Source organism: Schistocerca piceifrons, chromosome 4 (assembly GCF_021461385.2).
Source record: "Schistocerca piceifrons isolate TAMUIC-IGC-003096 chromosome 4, iqSchPice1.1, whole genome shotgun sequence".
NCBI lineage: Eukaryota > Metazoa > Arthropoda > Insecta > Orthoptera > Acrididae > Schistocerca > Schistocerca piceifrons.
This window is the reverse complement of record NC_060141.1, coordinates 433,498,116-433,517,962: the sequence shown is the minus strand read 5'-3', so window position 1 is coordinate 433,517,962 and position 19,847 is coordinate 433,498,116. Positions and strand designations below refer to the sequence as shown.

The following is a 19,847-nucleotide window of genomic DNA, read 5'->3' as shown; positions in this document are numbered from 1 at the left end:
TACTGAAAGTATTTTAAAGTTTCACTTATATTTTGTAGTTTTTATTGCATCTAGAGTAAATACCAGGGCATTAACTGAAGCTAAGCAATGCTAAGAGAGCTACTAATTGCAGTGCAGGAACTACAACTACTTCTGCTACCACTACCACTACTGCTACCATTACTCAATAATAATGTGGAATATTCATGGTTGTAAGAGGGGATGTAAGCAAGATAAAGACATATTCTGCAGCAGATTAAAACTATATTAGAGGAAGTTTGAAACCCCAGATATATTGTATATTCTATTCCATAATTCTCATACTTTTCTTGTTCTACTGCGGATGATATTACAGGTTCAAAGTGCTGTTTTTGTAAGTTAAAGGACATCGATATCTTACACAAAAGTATGCCTTTAATTTGCTACATCAGTGATATTTCATGACAGTATGTGCACATTCTCCCCCTCTCAATTTATATGCATATGCATACTTTACAAGGCACTTGCAGCACGAGACAGAGGGTAAAGTGCCTCAGTTGTTGCCATAGTCTGTCTTTTTCCCGTTATGTTGTGTGGACAGAGGGAAAAATGATTTTCTGTGCAATTCCATAAATACCTTAACCTCTCTTACCTTATTCTCATGATCCCAGTGAGATCAACAAGATTGAGGCAGCAGAATTGGTGCATAATCTACCTTGAATACTAGTTCTCTAAATTTATTCAGCATGTTTCGTAACAAAAGTGTAGTCTTTTTTCCAACAATAAAATTTCCCTAAGCATGCCTGTTACACTTCAATGTGAGCTATACTGACTTTTATACTCCTATAACGAATGTCTCCAAATTCATTTGATATCTACCGTCATACATACTCTGTAGGAATTCAGCTATAGTCTTAGATCTCTATAGTGTCTTACCGCATGTCAAAAATGTATCCTTAATTTTAATTAGGAAAAAAGTTACATTAATTTTTTTGAAACAGATTAAATTTTCCCATTCGTAAAAAGCTTCGCACTTATCACGTCAACATCTCAGAAACTAGTGCCCTAAAGCAGTACTTCTTTATATAAAATATAACTATGTCACTCGGCAAAAAATCTTTTAAAATATTCATACTGCATTGCATTAATGGCATTGTGTCAGTATTTAACTCATAACAAGAATGAAGTGTAAAGTCTCTATCTCCTACAAAAGTTATGTAACAATTTTGAAATTTATGGATAGTATCACTCTCAGTGGTATATCTAAGCACACCAAAAAATCTTTTCTTAGTTTTAATTAGGAGTGGTGTTACATTGGTTGCTGAAATAAAAGAAATTTTCGCATCTGGAGAGCATCCTTCGTATCGTCGCATATCTCAAAAACTATTACACACATGAAATAACATCTTAGTATCTACATAGAGTGAAATAGATTTAAAACACAGTCTAACTTAAGACAAGGAGGTAATGGGAGATAGCTGAATAGTATTCCTTAAGCGCACAATAGGAAAGAAAAATTTTTCGAAATAAAGTAACAAACACAAGTTTTAATGGCAGTAAGACAATCATTAAAGTAGCCTATAAACTACTTAGTAATTGGGCAGTGGGAAGAGACCATTTAATTCTAAGTCAAAGGCAGTGGAACTATTGTCGCTGCTCGTAATGACACGTATTGTCAAGTCTTTGATGCATTGTTGTAACATACCTTCATTGTTCCGTGCTTCCTGTATCCATCTTTTGCCAGTCTTTCGTTGTCACTTTTTAAGCTGCCTTTTTTCATCCACTATGCAAACTGGCTTCTTTGGCTTGTTTAGTTCCAATGTGTAGCTCCAATAATTCTGCCCTTGTCAAATTACTGTCAAACGATATCTTTCATTTCTCTAGCCAGCAAACGTCGTTTTTTTTCCTATGTTTCATATTTGGGCACCTCGTCTTGTATAACCAAATGATATGGATCATTATCCATGACAATTATAGAGCTTTTCGTTACGTTTTGAAGCACAGTGTCTTCGAACCATTTCACAAAATTATTGGGGTTCATCTTGTTCGTGTAGTCAGAGGTCTTGTTTGAAGTAAATAGCAGCAGACAATTAGAAATGAAACCTTTTGAATTTCCAATATGTGCTGCACTTATTCTTCTTCCTCTGCCAATCAGAGCTGTCATATTGTCACTGATGGTACCTTCTGTTCAGCTTCTTTTTAAGCTGTGTCCCACATTCACCCACATTTCACCAAGCCAAACGATATCATCAAAATTCGTCCCTGCTAATTGTCTAACTAAGCGGCATCACCAGGCTGCAATATCTTGGTGTTCCATTAATAACTTATGCCCATAAATGGAGTTATAGCAGAATCCTAACATTTTCACAACTCGTAACATGGGTGATTTACTACCCTGAAACAGATCAGCTGCTACAAGGGTAGCACATTGCTTTTTGAATGTCAGATAACCCATCCTTGAAAAATATGCATATATCTGACATGAATTGCATCTTCCTGAAAAGACTCAAGATTTATGAACCTCTTCTCGAGGCCCCTCATCTTCCCAAGTGTCTCCAATTCAGATGGTTCATCTGATTTTTTTTTCACAAATTTCTTGTTGCAGATTCCTATCATTGATCGTTCATTGATTTGTAGAGCAGATGCAGTTCGCTCCTCCATTTCTTCGAAAGGAAGTAGAGGCGCCCCTGACTCAGTTACTGACTGTGTCCTCTTTGTTGTTACTTTATAAGTAGACCTATAATTTTTGCCTGTTAAAAGGTACAGTATTTAAGATGTAAAAAGTTCTAAAACAGGTGCCAATTCTAATTGTAGATATTTTTTTCTGAGAGAGAGAGAGACTGATTGTGTTTGTACTCACTCAGCTAATATTTGAGAATAGAAAACTAATGTTCTGTGTCAACAGACAGAAAAGATTCTTTTCCCTCCCCACCCCCTCCCCTTCATTCAGTATTCTTGTTCATTTCTACAGCAGAAGTTATGCTAAGATTTAGTTCAGTTTCTGTTTTCTAATACCTTGAGGTACTTCCTATATGTCTGTCAAGAAGGACATAGTCATTTTCCTTTCACAGTCTCATCCAGTTTGAGCTTCTGCTCAGTCTCCAGTGAACTTACCACCACCAGTCCCTTAAACTCTAATGTTCTTTCTTTTGACACATTATGTGATGGTTTTGCGAAGGCATAGCCTGTGGCATGTCCGACAAGACAGACACCACTTTGTGATACAGCGGCTCTAGACATTGGTTGCAATTGGACATTGAGATAAATTCAATGCTGACAAGTGAAAATTTGTGCCGGACCAGGACTCGATACTGGATTTCCTGCTTTAAGCAAGTGATCGCCTTAACATTATTGGCCATTGGGACACACTTCCCATCTGACCCAAATTCTCAGCTCGTCACAAGCTGCCCTGTCACAAGCTCTGTACATAACCCCTTTGCTTGCAGTTTTGGTCGAGTCTCACAAGAGTTTGGACACGGTGTACATCCACACTGAAATTACTGTGAGCCATACATGTTCAACTTTCTCTTATTACCTCTGTTTCTCTTGACTGATAGCTTATTTTGTGACAATCTTTTTGTTGTGCCTGTCTGCGATTCAGCATCTCTGCTATATGGTGAGTAGCAACTGTCCATTTCATAATATTCATACATATTACTATATACATGTGTGGTGTCTGTTCTGTCGGACATGTCTGAGCAATGGTGTTAATGGACAGTGTACGCTATTAGTGTAAGTCAAGAATTTTTGTTGGATGGGAAGAGTGTCGGATGGCCTAGGCGGTTAAGGTGACCACTCGCACAAAGTGGGAAAACGAGATTCAGTCTAGGTCCAGCCCAAATTTTCACTTGTCAGTGTTGAATTTATTTCAATGCACAGTTGTGGTCATTGTCTTAATTTCTCTTAAAATAATTTTTATGTCTCTCCACAGCCTGATTCTTCTCATATATTGTGGAGAGTTTTTTTTCTCTTAAGCAGTTGTATTAAATACTCCAGTGACTATTTCCTGAATGGTGCCTCCATCAGAGCAATAGTGAGTATCTTTAAACGTGAACATTTTTCAAATTTATGTTTAGTTCAAGTTTTAGGAAAAGACCTGCACAGAGCCATGTTTTGAAATTATCTTTTATTTCTTTATTAGACAGTGCCACAAGTTACCCCAAAGTTGTAACACAACACAGACAGCATACTAATATACATAAATTCAACTGATGATGGAAATTTAAAGCTTTGAAACACATTGTGGAAATAAATTATACAGTAACTGGTAACAGTAAACTTGTTCTTTCATTTGATTCAATAGTGAGTGTTTTGACATTGGTCTGTTGTGAATTAAAGATATATGTTGTGCCATAAATGAAATCTGTACCTCTTCGCTTACAAAACCAACATCATACACCCATATAATATCGAAGCACATGTGAGTCTGTATCTCAAATGGAATGCAGTAGAGTAGGGAAAGTGTGGAGTCCAAATGTACCATAGATTTGGGGCTTCAAACTTCCTCCAGTATAGTTTTACACTGTAGCAGAATATATGTCATTAAAAGTAAAACTAAGAAAACAACTGAAATATGAAGAAACTTTCATCATCATAAAATACCTGTAGAGCTCATGGCAATGAGAACTTGACAGTAGTTGCAACAAAAGTGACTTGATACATCAGAACACACCGAGCGACGTGGCGCAGTGGTTAGGCCGGTATTACACTATCAAATTTCTTTGTCCAATATCTTTGTCAAAGATATTTGATGGTGTAATAGGGACTTTGTCAGATGTCGTCTAATATTTGATCAAATCTAGGGCCTCACTGTAAATTTGATCAAAGAAATCGGTCTTCTGTTCACACTTCACTGCAATGTGACGTGTTACCACATGGAGCGCTAGCATCGCTGTAGCGTTCTGTCATCTGTAGTGTTTTTATAAACATTGCCGGTAAGTACAATTGGTGTGTGCCGACAACTACAAAATTAATAGAGATGTATGAAGCTGATGAGGCGCTTTAGAACGTGAGGCACCCTGAATACAAAAATAGATTAAGAAGATTGGAGACTTGACCTAACCTAACCTAACATAACATAACATAACCCTCTCCTGTAGCAAGGAATCAGTGTGTTACAGTGAGGCTGTCTTCTGAAGATGGGCAGTTCTTAAGTGAATATTGTGCTTTGTGATATGAGGATACACTTCACTGAGCACTTACAGAAATGTATGCTCATCCATTCTTAAGTAATTGATGTACGACTTGACGTCATCCACTGTAAGCTCACGTAACATGTTTTGTTGAATGCTTTTCTCGTGTCGTCGTAAAACCCACGGTTTCACCCAGATTAGATTAGTTTTTCGTTCCATAGATCCGTGCTGAGGAGATCCTCGTGGATGTAGAACATGTCAATTTTTTAAAGCTGAAATAACAATACTAATAGTATGAATAAATACATCATTTGTTTCTATTAAAAATTTCGTCAATGGAGTAGAATGAGTTGGCCACTAGTAATTCTTTCAGGCTCCTTTTAAACTGATCTTTATTTGTAACTAAATTTTTTTATGTTTGCTGGCAAATTATTGAAGATGAGTGTTCCTGAGTAGTGGACTCATTTTTTAACTAAAGTAAGTGCTTTTAAGTCCTTGTTCAGATCATTTTTGTTCCTGGTATTGTATGTATGAACTGAGTTGTTTGTTGGAAAAAGAGATATATTATTTAGGACAAATTTCATTAAGGAGTAAATATACTGAGAGGCAGTAGTTAGTATACCCAGTTCTTTGAAGAGGTTTCTGCAGGACGTTCGTGAATTTACTCCACAAATAATATGTATTACATGCTTTTGGACTCTGAAAACTTTTGTTTGACTTGAAGATTTACCCCAAAATATTATCCCATATGTCATTATGGAATGAAAGTAGGCAAAGTATGCAAGTTTTTTCATTTTTATGTTGGCTATGTCTGCTATTAACACCCGAATTGCAAATACAGATTTGTTAAGGCGTTTCTGCAGTTCTGTGGTGTGCTCCTCCCAACTGAATTTATTATCAAGTTGTAATCCCAGGAATTTAAGACTGTCAACCTCATATGTATGGTTCCTTTTTTTCCTCCACTTCTTTTCCGCATGTGCACACAACGCAATTGCGGTACGTGCAACTGCTGCGGTTAATAACAAGTTGTTGTCAGCCATCTTGAACTTTGACGAAAAATTTGATGACAGTGTAATTCCCCTTCTAGCACTACATCAAAGATCTTTGTCAAATATATTTGACGGAATATTTGATCACATCTTTGATCAAATCTTTGACAAAGAAATTTGATAGTGTAATACCGGCCTTAGTACACTGGACTCGGGAGGACGACGGTTCAATCCCGCGTCCGGCCATCCTGATTTAGGTTTTCCGTGATTTCTCTAAATCGCTCCAGGCAAATGCCGGGATGGTTCCTTTGAAAGGGCATGGCCGACTCCCTTCCCCGTCCTTCCCTAAACCGATGAGACCGATGACCTCGCAGTTTGGTCTCTTCCCCCAAAACAACCCAACCCAACCCAACCCATCAGAACACAACTAGGTACAATGACATGTAAACTGTCCAGTAGATACTTGGAATCTTAGAATGGTCCGTAAGCATAGTGGTCTGTTTGTATGGCCAGCTATATTAACTGGCTACGGTTTAGGTGGCTTTTCACTTGTTCATGCCTCCTGTGACATACATAAGTTCATAACGTCCTTCACAATACACACTGGACCATGTCCAAACTTAAAAAAATTTCGAAAGCGGCAGTTCAGTGCTACTATCTAGCTGTCGTTTTTGTAACTGGAGTGACTAAAATAGGAGACCACCAAAGGATGGATTTTGTCCAGAAGTAAAATGAATACTGCAAAAGTGATTATGAGCTAAACGGATGTATAATGAGCCCAAGCCACTAAAAATAGTGAGAAGGGCTACACATAAATAAAATATCCGTAGATGAATTGGATTCACCAAATAAGAGGTGGTCCTCATGAATGGCCAGAGGAGGTGCGGTGTACTGATGATCAACGGCAAACTCTCATTTGATCTAATTAATACTTCTTCATGGTATGGAAGTTCTGGCAGAAATTAAATAATTTAGGAGTGAAGATAATAACTCCCCAAATAGTAGTAGGCATTGATTAGTCAACCAGGGGATTCATCTGAAAGCTAACAAAGTTTTCATTCTTGTTTGTGCCTGTTAATGACTCAACATTCTACTATTCATTAAGCTATTGCCCTTACCCCTAAATTATTTATAACTATTCCACTTCGTTCTCAATGGAAAATCAACTGAATATGTGGAGAGTAGAGATTTCCAAAAAGTAACTTAACTAGACTATCTGCCATATCCATAATAAAGAATAGCCAGGACTGATCTTTTATCAGGATAACAATCTGGTAATATTCTGTCAGTCATGTGATTGCATTTTAGGATCTGGTCATCACATAGAGTTACAGTGATGTTTCAGGTAATGCCAGCAGTCAGACTTCATACTTAAGAAAATTCCATGAACTAAACCATTCTTGTAGTTTCTAGGGTCTAATTATTATTTACTAAACATGTTTGGCTAGATTCCACGTTTTCCTTGTCATTAGATCTCAGAATAACACTGCCCCTGTGGCCAGTTTCAGGGTACACCTTCACTCTCATACCATCCTCACGTGGCATTATTGAGCACTTAAATAATTTATTTACCAAGAGATGTATAACATTCCACTCTCCACCATTCAAAGCTAAAATCTATCAACTTCTCTGAGTGGTAAATGAACCTACTGCTACCAGTTATCTTGCTGTCTGTGAAATCACAAAGTCCATACTCTGGCCAGTGTTGACAACTGGTGTACATGTCAGTGAGGAGTTTAATTACAGTGTGTGACGTAAATAACGTAGGTATGTAAAATAAAATGGGCAGTGGATACTAGTTTACAACATGCTTCTTAGTGATTGGGACAATTCTACACTGAAGCACCAAAGAAACAGGTATAGGCATGCATATTCAAATGCAGAGATACATAAACAGGCAGAATATGGCGTTGTCATTGGCAACACCTATATAAGACGACAAGTGTCTGACCCAGTTGTTATATCAGTTACTGCTGTTGCAATGGCAGGTTATCAAGTTTGAACGTGTTGTTATAGTCGGCACACAAGCGTTGGGATACAGCATCTCCGAGGTAGCAATGAAGTGGGGATTTTCCCATACAATCATTCCAAGAGTGTACCGTGGAATCAGGAATCTGGTAAAACGTCAAATCTCCAACATTGCTGCGGCCGGAAAAAGATCCTGCAAGAATGGGACCAACAATAACTGAAGATAAATGTTCAACTTGCCAGAAGTGCAACCCTTTGCAAATTGCTGCAGATTTCAATGCTGGGCCATCCACAAGTGCCAGCATGTGAACCATTCAACGAGATATCATCGATATGAGCTTTTGGAGCCGAAAGCCCACTCGTGTATCCTTTATGACTGCACGACACGAAGCTTTATGCCTCAACTGGGCCCGTCAGCACCAACATTGGACTGGTGATGACTGGAAGTATGTTGCCTGGTCGGACTAGTCTCATTTCAAATTTTATCGAGCAGATGGACATGTACAGGTATGGAGACAACCTCATGAATCCAGGGACCCTGCATGTAAGCAGGGGACTGTTCAAGCTGGTGGAGGCTCTGTAATGATGTGGAATGTGTGCAGTTGGGGTGATGTGGGACCCCTGATAAGTCTAGATATGACTCTGACAGGTGACATACATAAGCATCCGGTCTGATCACCTGCATCCATTCCTGTGCATTGTGCATTCCAACAGACTTGGGCAATTCGAGCAGGACAGTGTTGACACTCCACAAGTCCAGAATAGCTACAGAGTGGTTCCAGGAACACTCTTCTGAATTTAAACATTTCCACTGGCTACCAGACTCCCCAGATATGAACATTATTGACCGTATCTGGGATTCCTTGCAATGTGCAGTTCAGAAGAGATTTCCACCCCCTCATTCTGTTGTGGATTATGGACAGCCCGCATGATTCATGGTGTCACTTCCCGCCAGCACAACTTCAGACATTAGTTGACTGCATGCCGTGTCATGTTGTGGCACTTCTGTGTGCTCATGGGGGCCCTACACGATATTAGGCAGGTGTACCTGTTTCTTTGGCTTTTCTGTGTATAAAGTATGGGTGAAATGAGGAAGCCTCAGCAGTATTTATAAGGACTGGATGAATGAGATAGTATGGGAAACTGAGATGCTATTGAGTACCAAGCTCGTAGATATTACCCTAAGAATAGATGTGTTAGTATCACAGTATAGTTTGCATGGGATGAGAGATTTAAGTGTGAAGGGAATAGTAACATTTTGAAGCAGAATTATTACTTGTTCACAGTTTTAATGTTTACATAAGTCGTAGTACCTGAACAAAAGCATGTTGTAGAAAAATGTGTTGTCTTATGTGTCGAAACTGTTCAAAGTATGATCATGTTTAATAGAGACATGTGTGTTCTATTTTCCCCTCTTGAAATGTACAGGTTGTTCATACTTAAAGTTCCAGTTTCAAAATGCTGTAGAAAGAGAATCACTGCTCAGAATGATGTCAAATTTGAACAGCGTATTATTGATGCAAGGAGTAATGCCATGGAACAAAAGAAATTGTATCAGAATTTTAACAATAGATGCCACTGTAAGCATCTTAATATAAATGGGGGCAGCTACAAATGATGCAAATGACAGATGAATTGTGATGTAATGGCTGTGGTTTGAGTTGCACATTACACTGTCTGTACTGTTTGTTCAATGTGCATGACTACACAAGTTTGGCAGTCAACTATGACAAGGTCGTAACACATTGGATGGAGAAAATCAATTTTTAATTGTCCTGAGGCCAAAAAATGCATAAAAAGCAAAATGACATCGGTTTTGAATTGTTCTGGGGCCAAAAGCAGCATAAAAAGCAAATGACATTGGTTTCTAATTGTCATGAGACTGGCACAATATGTTCAATATGCTGTCCACTGTTTCCTGCCACAAGTTGTAAACAAGAAACAGCACATTTCACAACAGATGTGTCGGGGTCACACTCAGGGTGCGCTCTATAATGCTTGCTTTCGTTTCAGCTATGTTTGTAATTAGAGTACTGACCACAACATCTTTCAGATAATCCCACAGCCAGAAGTCAGTCAGATTAAAATCAGCTTATCTGGATGTACAGGCGAGGGAAACGACAGCTGATAATTCTAGCAATTCCAAAATGCCTCTGCAGCTGCCACTTCGCTGGCTGTGCTGTGTGGGGAGGAGTGTCATCTTACATAAAAATGATACTACCACCGTATCTATGCTGTTGAAGGGCTGGAATTGTGGTTCGCGAAAGACTCACATAGCATTTACCCATGACACTACAGGTAACGGTGCCCATTGGACTCATCTCCTTGAAAAAATACAGCCCTACAATAAACAATGCCATCACCACACACCACACAATCACATTCGCAGGCACCTTTGATGTGCGTGTGGATTTTCTGTTGCCCATATTCTGCAGTTTTGCATATTGACATGTCATTGGAGACGGAAATGGGCTTTGTCTGCCCACAGAATGTTCTATGACAATTCATTGTCCACTTCCACACGAGCAAGAAATTCCAGAGTGAAAATTTGTCTTGCTAGCAGGTCAGCAAGAAGTAATTCCTGGACATATGGGTTATTCTGTACGGATAGCAATGCAGGACGTTTTGTAGGATTTTATGCACCATGCTTGCAGGCATGTCCAGTGTTGGGGACAATTCCCTGTGCACTGGATGTTCATATACCATCATTAGACCTCTCGTGCAATGCTGTGGCCACATCTTAAACAGACACTGGATCAACTGCTTTCCTCCTCCTGCCACATTGCACTTCAAAAGAACCTGTCTTTTCAAATTGTGTAATCTTTCTCCAGCTCCTTAGCATATTTTGGAACTGGTGACTTTCTTTGTCACAATGATTGTCCAGAATGTCTGCAGGGCTACTGGCTTTACCAACAGCATGCTATCCTTCATGGAGACAGCCATGTTGGGTGTCTCAGACACAAACTGAGGAAGAACACTGTGCCACATTTCTATTGGTATACATATTCTGACACTTAAAGTGCCACCTATTGCTAAATTTTCATTAATCATCCCCACACCTTCCCAAGTTTTTTCTTTGCATCAATAACATTCTGTTCAAATTTTCCATTTTCAGGCTTCATAATATGGTAAAATTACTCTTCACTGCTGTAGTCATTGATCAATAAAATATTAGTGAAGAACTGCTAGGAAATGTAAGATAATAAATATGTTGTAACTAATGAAACTTTGTGCCAGATCTGGACCCCAAATCTGGATTTCCTGCAAATCTGAGTTCAGTTTCCGGTCTGGCACAAATTATCATTAGTTGCAACATATTAGTACATTTATTGATTGTATTGTATCTTTGACAGTGCCACAGAGAATCTAATTTATATTCTCAAAACAGAAGAAAATCAGTTAATACATTTATGATACGTTTCTCTTACTGTGATACTCTGTTAGCTTGAGTAGTAACAACTGTTTTCATGGAAAATGTTAATAGAAGTTGCAGTCTCTTTACAAATTTATTTTCTAACCCCCTTTTCCACCAATTTCCATCTTGCATGTTTTACAGAATCAAACACATCAAATATCCAATTGACTGCTGTACTAGAAATATCATTTCTTAAATGCAGAAGAAATTTGTAGAAGCTCTTCCTCTTTTGCCAGAGTAAATATTTAGTGGGCAAGGTGTTTAACAGTTATTAAACATGACACCAAAGAATCAGAAAGTTGACTAGATATTGTAGGTTACCAGATACCACCAGATCAGTAAACCAACCTGAGACCTTGCCATTCACAGGCAACGCTTATATCGATTGAGCTATTCAAGCACAACTAATGATCCACCTTTTATTGCAGTAGTACTAGCCCCAGAAGCTGTAATGCCATTTTAATATGCCAGGAACTTTCAGTGCAAACTCCAATGCAAAGTGAAAGAATCAATCTGTATTCGTTCAATTATTAACTCTTGAGCTTTTTGTAATGTGAGTGATCGCACGGTTCACTTGGTACACATGTAAAGAATAGCTATCTTTATGGTACCAAGGGAAACATATATGAGCAAAATCACAATTTAATCTTAAACAATAGAAAATGTTGGATGGAATATTAACAATATTATGAAAATGTTACATTGTTACTCACCATATAGCGGATATGCTGAGTTGCAGATATGCACATCAGAATGACCGTCAAACAAGTAAGCTTTCAGCCAAAAAGGCCTTCATTGGAATTAGACAAAACACACACACAAACGCACTCTCTCTCTCTCTCTCTCTCTCTCTCTCTCTCTCTCTCTCTCTTTCTCTCTCTCTGGCTGCTGCGTCCAGTCCACCTTGGCAGCCAGAGACGGTGTGTTTGCACCTGTGTGTGTTTGGCTGTGTGTTGTGTCTACTTCCAGTGAAGGCCTTTTTGGCCAAAAGTTTATTGTTTTACAGTCTTTTTGTTTTGCCTGTGTGCAACTTGGCATCTCCACTATATGATGACTAGCAATATATCCTTTTCGTAGCATTGAACCCAGATCTTACTTTAAAAATAAACCTCGCATTATATCACTGTTGCCACATGCAAGTGTTATCCCGCAATAATGACCCACTAGAAATATTAAACAGCACATTTCTATCAGGTCTCTGCCCATCACTTATTTCATTACTAATTATCTCGTAGATAACTGCCTGATTGCGGGATTGTGCTGATAGGTCAGAAACTTAGTCATTTTCTTGCATGGATTGTAAATTTTTTCTCACATAGCTTGCAGTTTTTTTATGTTACTGCTGCTGATTTGGATGTATGACAACACAACTTAATACTGTGATATCTAAAGCAATAATGAAGGAATAGGTACCAACTTGCAATTGTAAAAACAACAGTGGAACAATAAAAAACATGTTATTTTTGATTGGCACACTTTGTACAAAGGCATGCTTGCTTGAGGGTTAAAGAGGATGCTGTCCAATTTAAAAAAAAAAAAAAACTCAAGTTATGTATTAAGTATTGAGACACAGCACGCTCATTTAATGGTGTGGTAAATACTGATTTGTTGAAGAATTACCTAGTGCAGAACTTCATTTAATTGTTGTTTATGCCTGAATTGTTACTAAAATTGCAAAACACATCTTACAGGGACCATTCTTGGACGCAAATTATGCAACATCAACTCCTTTGTCGCGGCCTGCACCAGTGTTGGACTCCTCTGCTTCACTGACTGCTGGTTTGGCTGGTCAGTCTGCTGGTTCTGTACCGCCAGGGTCACAGACTTCTTCAGCTGGAACATCCAGTTTGCGCCGTATGCGCAAGAAGGAGCTACTGCGCCAATATTGGACCCAAGAGCGCAATCTGGATGAACCTGGAGGTGGTGGCCCTGAGCCAGGACCAGAACCTGGTCCTCCTGCCAATCCACCACAGCGTGCTGTTATTTCCATACCAAAAGCTGTTGCATCCATGACATCAATTCCTACACGTGAAGACTATAAGGCAGTTGTCGATGCCGCTGCGAATATGGAGCGCAAACGGCGTGGTGGGAAGGGCACGGGAACACCGTTGCAAGGCCCATACGATGACATCAGTATTGGACCAGGTGCCGACCGTCGCGGTATAGCCCTTTCTGCTCCTGCCGTTCGACGTCGTGGTCGTCCTCCGAAAGCGCCACCACCTGCGCTTGCTGCAATAGCCCCTGTTCAGCCTCCCACTCTGCGGATAAAAATAGGATCTGCAGGGAATGCCGGGGTTGTTTCTGCGGCTACAGCGGCTGGTTCTGACGGTGAGGAGAAACGACTTCGCATACGCCCACCAAAGAAGAGGTTAGCACCAACTAACAATGCAGCACCTTCTGTAGAGGAGCTCAAACGAGAAAGCATGAAGTTCCGACGACGCATTATGCAGGACTTCGATCAAGAAGAGAAGAAGGAAGGCAAGAGGCGACGACAGCAACAGTCACAGCAACCACTTGCCGTTCATGAGGTCCATTTGGTGCCTCAAGAAGATGAGGTAGCACCCAAGATTGTGATTCGTATAAAAAATCAACGCACGACAGATGTAACACCATTGTTACCACAGTTAGAATCGCGCAATCCTGGTGATGTGCCACAGTCAGTACCTGTAGATCTTACTGAACCTCCAGCAGATGCAAGTGTCCCTTCTGTAGAGGGAGATTTGACCAAAACAGTGGAACGAACAGTTCAACCTCCATCTGCTGCCCCAGCAACAGCCCCCGACCCTCCCGCTCCTCCAGATGTTCGGACGTCTAAAGTGAGTCCCATAAGGTTAAAGCTAGCGCGTTGTCAAGAAGGTTATGTGATGAAAAGTGCACCAGTGACTTTAACAGAAAATAGTGAGGGTGGGACTGGCTGTGAAGTAAGGTGATGAACACTTACACCCGGCCCAGGCAATGGACCATGTACGCGGGCACGTGCATTGGCCACTTTCAGCATCTGAAGATTTCCTCCTCCTTTTTTATTGTTACAAAAGTGTGAGGGAGAATGGTCAGCTGGTACATACCAATAGATGGAATACTGATGTAAGGATTTAAAGAAAAGTCTTCTACAAATTCTCTTCTTTGATAAACTCATTACTTTAATCATTGAGTTGTGCAGCACAACTTTTGTTTCAACTGTGTATTCCATTCACACTGTATTTATGGAAATGAAATTTCAGATGCTGAATCTGGTATGCAGTTTGTTTATCTTTCAAACAGTTGTGTGCAAGAACAACATACATCTGGACTGCACTTTGCCTGTGTGTCGGTGTGTAGAGTTACATGCGTAGTATTTATTGTTAATGACTTTGTTAAATATACTTTTTTTACTTTTTAACGTTGGATGTGGCAGCAAGGGACAGGTGTGATAGCTGTGGACCTCTATCACTTAGTTTGACCCACCGGAGGTGAAAGCTGCCGCGGACTAAATGGACGGCATTTTAACAGCTTTCCAGTCCAGTAGTGTTTTGCCAAGTGTTTTAAATTAATCTAAAATCAGAGTTTCCCTTTTGTTTTATTTCTCATGTTGTTGGTATATAAAAAGAATGTGTGATGAGCTATTTAAACTCTTTTTAGATTGTCTTGTATATTTGCACAGTGTATAGTCAGCTTTAGTACAGGAAGCAGTTAGTGTACAAAAGTCAATTACTGATTTAAGACTTGATTAATATTTTTGTACATATAAGTGTTGAAATGTATTATAGCAGTTTATTTGTAAGTTCATATTTTATTTGAAGTATATGGTTTGCAGAAATTGTTAAAGAATTATTTTTTTTATTTTATGTACCTTTAAATTGCTTTTTATAAAAGTTTACAGTAAACACATTTTCAATCACAAGTTTAATAAGTGAACTGAACAAACTCTCTTTAAAGGGTTGTGACCTGTGCATTGCCGCCGTATCGTCATACTAGAAAAAGATGTAAGAACAGTGTTGGAACCTAATTATTCGTAGGATGCAAATGCATGTAATGTAGTTTAAAATGCATCTCACTTTGCTGATCTAAAAGTTGCCATTTTTTTATCTGAAACTGTGTACCTGTTTCTAGAGTCAAGTGAGAACTTAAGTGTTGTACTCAATTTTTACATAAAGAATGAAATAGTAGAGGTCTTTAACAGCAAAAGTGCCACGTATTTGCTGCTATTATATAAAGTGTTTTTATTCAGGATTGTTGTAAAAGACAACATTTTTAGCTCCTGTGATGGCTTCTAAAAATATATCTTGGCCAAATGGCTGAGATTCAGATTTTAGAAGGTAAAAAGTGTTAACGAGGTCATGCAGACATCTTTTGGATTTGTGTATGTACCTCATTCTGCAATAATATAATATTTTGTTGTTTTGTGTGTACAATCAAGGTGCTTAGAATTCAAATCTGATATCAAAAAGAATTCAGAGGTATTTTTAAAAATTGATACGTCTCTAATGATTCGGGTGCAATACATGATTTTCATTTGTTAAAACAAATTAAGTATTACAGATGTGAAAGCATTTTACTAGACCATACTCTCAATCTTAATTGAAATAGTGCAACCCCAGCAGTATACTGACTTTTTGTATTTTATTTATATTTGCGAATATGGTGTAATATCCAGTCATTAATTTATAACAGTGAGTTTATAGTAGCATTAATCTCTTGAACTCAAAGAATCACACAGTTGTTACTGGGAGAAACTTTTCCATTGAAGCACAAGGCACATATTTTCTATTTTATGACAAAAATCTACTTCCGTACTCTATCTCTTTGTGCACTGTAGTAATATTATATTTTGAGAGTCTGATACGTGTTTAACATTTGCATGATTTTTAGGCTGTTGATCTGTTCTTTTGTTCTAAACCATTGTAAAAGTTAGCCGATATTCCTTTTTCCTTCCAATATTGTGTATAGGTTTTGTGATTGAGATACAGTGTACAAACCATAATTGTTTTGTACAGAGAATATTTGTTTTAATTATTTTTCTCATAATTATAAATAAAGGTATATGTTGTTGTAAATAATGTACAAGTGATGCTGGTCCTGTAAGATATGGTGTTGTAATGTGCACATAGTTGCAATGTGAAATACAAATCTTTTTTTAGAATGAGAAAACGAATGGTATGCATATTTAATATGTTGTCACCACCCTTCTTAAAATGAACTCAACCTGCCATCATTGGTTTTGTGTTTTGCTGTGCAATATTACTAAATAAAATATTCTCTGTGCCAGAGATTAAAAGGCAGTCATTAAAGGCTGTGCATTCAGTGAACAATAGTGAAAGGTAATAAAGTCTCACTTTCTGAAAGATAAATTTATATCTCATCACATTAAAATATATGTACCTGCCTCATCATAAGTATCATGTATGTTTCTTGGTTTTATTACTTGTCATCCATATTCTGCAGCATCTCTTAGGTGTACTATAAGAAACTGACACTCGAGATTCATCACATATGAAGAACATTCATCAGGATTCAGTTTACCTCATCAGAATCACATTAATGACTGCTATAAATGAAGTGAATCTGTGATCTGTAGTATGTAGGTGTTCACTAGCCTTTTACTATAGCATTTATTAAACATAGTTATATAAATTTGTACTTTGACAGTGGTGTTGCGCTACCATTACACTGTATAATTCAGAAACTCTTGCAACAGAACACTGAATAAATATCTGAATTATAATGAAACTTCCCTACCTCACAGTTTTTGTTGTTTATTCGTGAGTTGCTCTCGGAAACAAATTAGTAGCTAACTTGTTTCTTTGAAGCTTGAAAATAAGTGATTTGAGTCTCATTATGATGATCATCTATATTTTTATTTGCCCTTTTAATGAGGGAGGTATAATAATGGAAACTTACTTACCAATTCTTTTCTCTCTCTCTTTTTTTTACTATAGTGTGCATGCTAATGATGTTATTGACTTCGTCACATGGCTGGTGTAGCAAGAATAAGTTATTAAACACTTTTTGTTAATATACAGAATGATGTATTGCTGTCTGTTTTTGTCCCCTTGCTAGTTAATATCAGTATTTTCCAAACATTCTGAGGACATTGTGAAGTACTGTAACTATTTTGCTCAGTATGTTCTTTTACCATAACTTGTGAGAGTTTCATTGCATACAGACTTATTGCAGGTGTGCTGTAGGGTGACAGTATCTATTCAGAAAGAGAATAAAAACGGAATATTAATAGTACCTACAACAAATTAAATGTAGTAGGATGGATGAAAAAATTTAATCACCAATTGGCAGCAGGAGAACATACATCCCTCTCCCTCTCTCCCTCCCTCCCTCTCCCTCTCCCTGTGTGTGTGTGTGTGTGTGTGTGTGTGTGTGTGTGTGTGTGTGTGTGTGTGTGTGTGTTCCACTGCCTTTTTTTATCTGCCCAGTTACATATATTGTCTACAACAAATGAAGATTGTCTAGTTAATGCACACTGAAGAGTGAGGAGGAAGATAGAGCAGGTCCAACTGTTGCACATGTTTTGAATTTGGAGTTCCTTTAGAAAGAATGGAAAGGCAGAAAAATAAGGAGTAAGAATGTACATGGCTTGTCTGGTTACAAGCATTTCTATTCCCATAACTTTGTTGTTGCAGATTTAAGATTTCATTTCTTGTGATTCTGGTGAACTTAATTTTGAATAATAATTATTTCAAATCTGAAGCAGTACTTAGAAGCAGATCAGCCAGATAATAATTGAAAATGGAATGATTCCATTCTATGCAACACTCTTTAATGTTTTACCTAGAATAGGCTTTCTTTGAATCACAAGTGGTCTGGATTTATAGGCCTCATTTTCTGGATACCCTGGAATGGCTTGAAATCTCTATCGTAACAGATTCACAAAAGCTTTCTCCAAATCACTTGGATACAGTTGAATATCTCCCAGACTTATGTTATCAAGTCCATTAGGATTCTACAGTTTGGCTCTGACAACCTTTTCCACACAAAACGTTGTTACAACCTTTGGATCCACAGGTAACACAGCTCTTTTGGTGCAAACTCTCTGGTTTGGTGTATTGTCAATTTTGTGAGTGGTTTTACTTTGCAATACTAGCTCTGTTGTATAAAAATAAAGAAACTGGGCCATATTGGTCAAGCCAAATGTGGACACCCAGAAAATTTAGAGAAGGTACTCCTTGTTTTATGCGATAATAACCTGATCTAGAAGCTGATAATCAGCTGCTGCCATAAGAACGTGACTTTTAAGTCACACCTTAAAATGAGATCAGTGCTGTTTAAACTTGGATCATTGTGCAAAGAACAGCATTCTGCTGGTCACCCATATTCCATATAATGTTGTCTGGAAAGTAACCACCATTACACTGTAAATAAAATAATGGAATATTTAAAGCAGATATAGTAGAAAACCTTAAAAAAACACTTTCGTATTGTTTCTCTCCATAAGCATCATTGAAGTTAAAGTTTTAATTGTATCCATAAAAAGTTCCAAATTTAAAATTAAGGGAAGGCAACCATTCATCTATAGTGGACTAATGCATGGAGTGCAGAAACACAGCAGAAAACAGCATTACATGATTATTGATAGAAGTTGCCTTAGCTGAGGGAGGTCCACACCAATGTTTTTCTGTCCAGATCCTGCATTGCTTCTTCCATCCCCCCCACCCCCTACCCCCTCTCCCCCCACCATGCAGATATTGCCCCTTTCTCTTCTTCCCCTCCCACTCCTCTTCCTCTTTTCCCTCCCCTATTTCCCCCCTCTCCCAGTTCTTATATCTGTTTTTGTTGTACCCTCTGTACTAATTTTTTCATCTTGTTGTGCATTTTTCTCACTACTTCCTCCTTGTGTCCTTACCTACTCCCTCCCTACCTCTGTCAGCTTGGGCAACTGCTTCCAATAATTGAGTATCAATAATTTGTCTTGCCATGATCAAGGGAGTGAGTATTTGGGTGGGTGGGTGCATGAATGTGTGTCTTTCTAGAAAAGGGGATGGTGCTCGAAAGCTAATGTGACTGATGTTTTCTGTTATGTACTTCTACACTCTACACAATTTGGGACTTCAACAATGATGCAAATTCCTGAGTGGAGCAATGTGTAAAATTCAGGAATTTCCATTATTGTTAACGTTTCAAATTTTCTTTGTGTAAAATTCAGCTGCCTGAAATTGCAGCTATCCCATTACAGCATGTGGAAGTTCTTTGCACGAGTCAAAGCATTGCGAGCCAAGCCACTTCTTCATACATGTAAAGAGGTGGTTTCACTTGGAGAGAAGTCAGTTGTAGAGCAGGTGTTCAAAAAGTACCATTCGATCTCACACAATTATTCCTGTGTTTGCTGACAAAATTATAGCCAAGCAACTCTTACAAAAATGTGAAGCCAGTGTCACTTATTTTGAATGGATCTTC

The 19,847-nt window shown here is 38.3% G+C and overlaps 1 protein-coding gene across 1 annotated transcript in view; it reads left to right on the top strand.

Moving 5' to 3' along the window:
- LOC124796459 (PHD finger protein rhinoceros) overlaps positions 1-17,376 on the top strand; it is a 242,748-nt gene extending 225,372 nt beyond the window's left edge. The window contains exon 19 of the mRNA XM_047260682.1: positions 13,154-17,376. Coding sequence (XP_047116638.1) covers positions 13,154-14,392 — 1,239 coding nt within the window. The 3' untranslated portion in view covers positions 14,393-17,376. The remainder of the gene's footprint in view (positions 1-13,153) is intronic.
- The last annotated feature ends 2,471 nt before the right edge of the window (positions 17,377-19,847 follow it).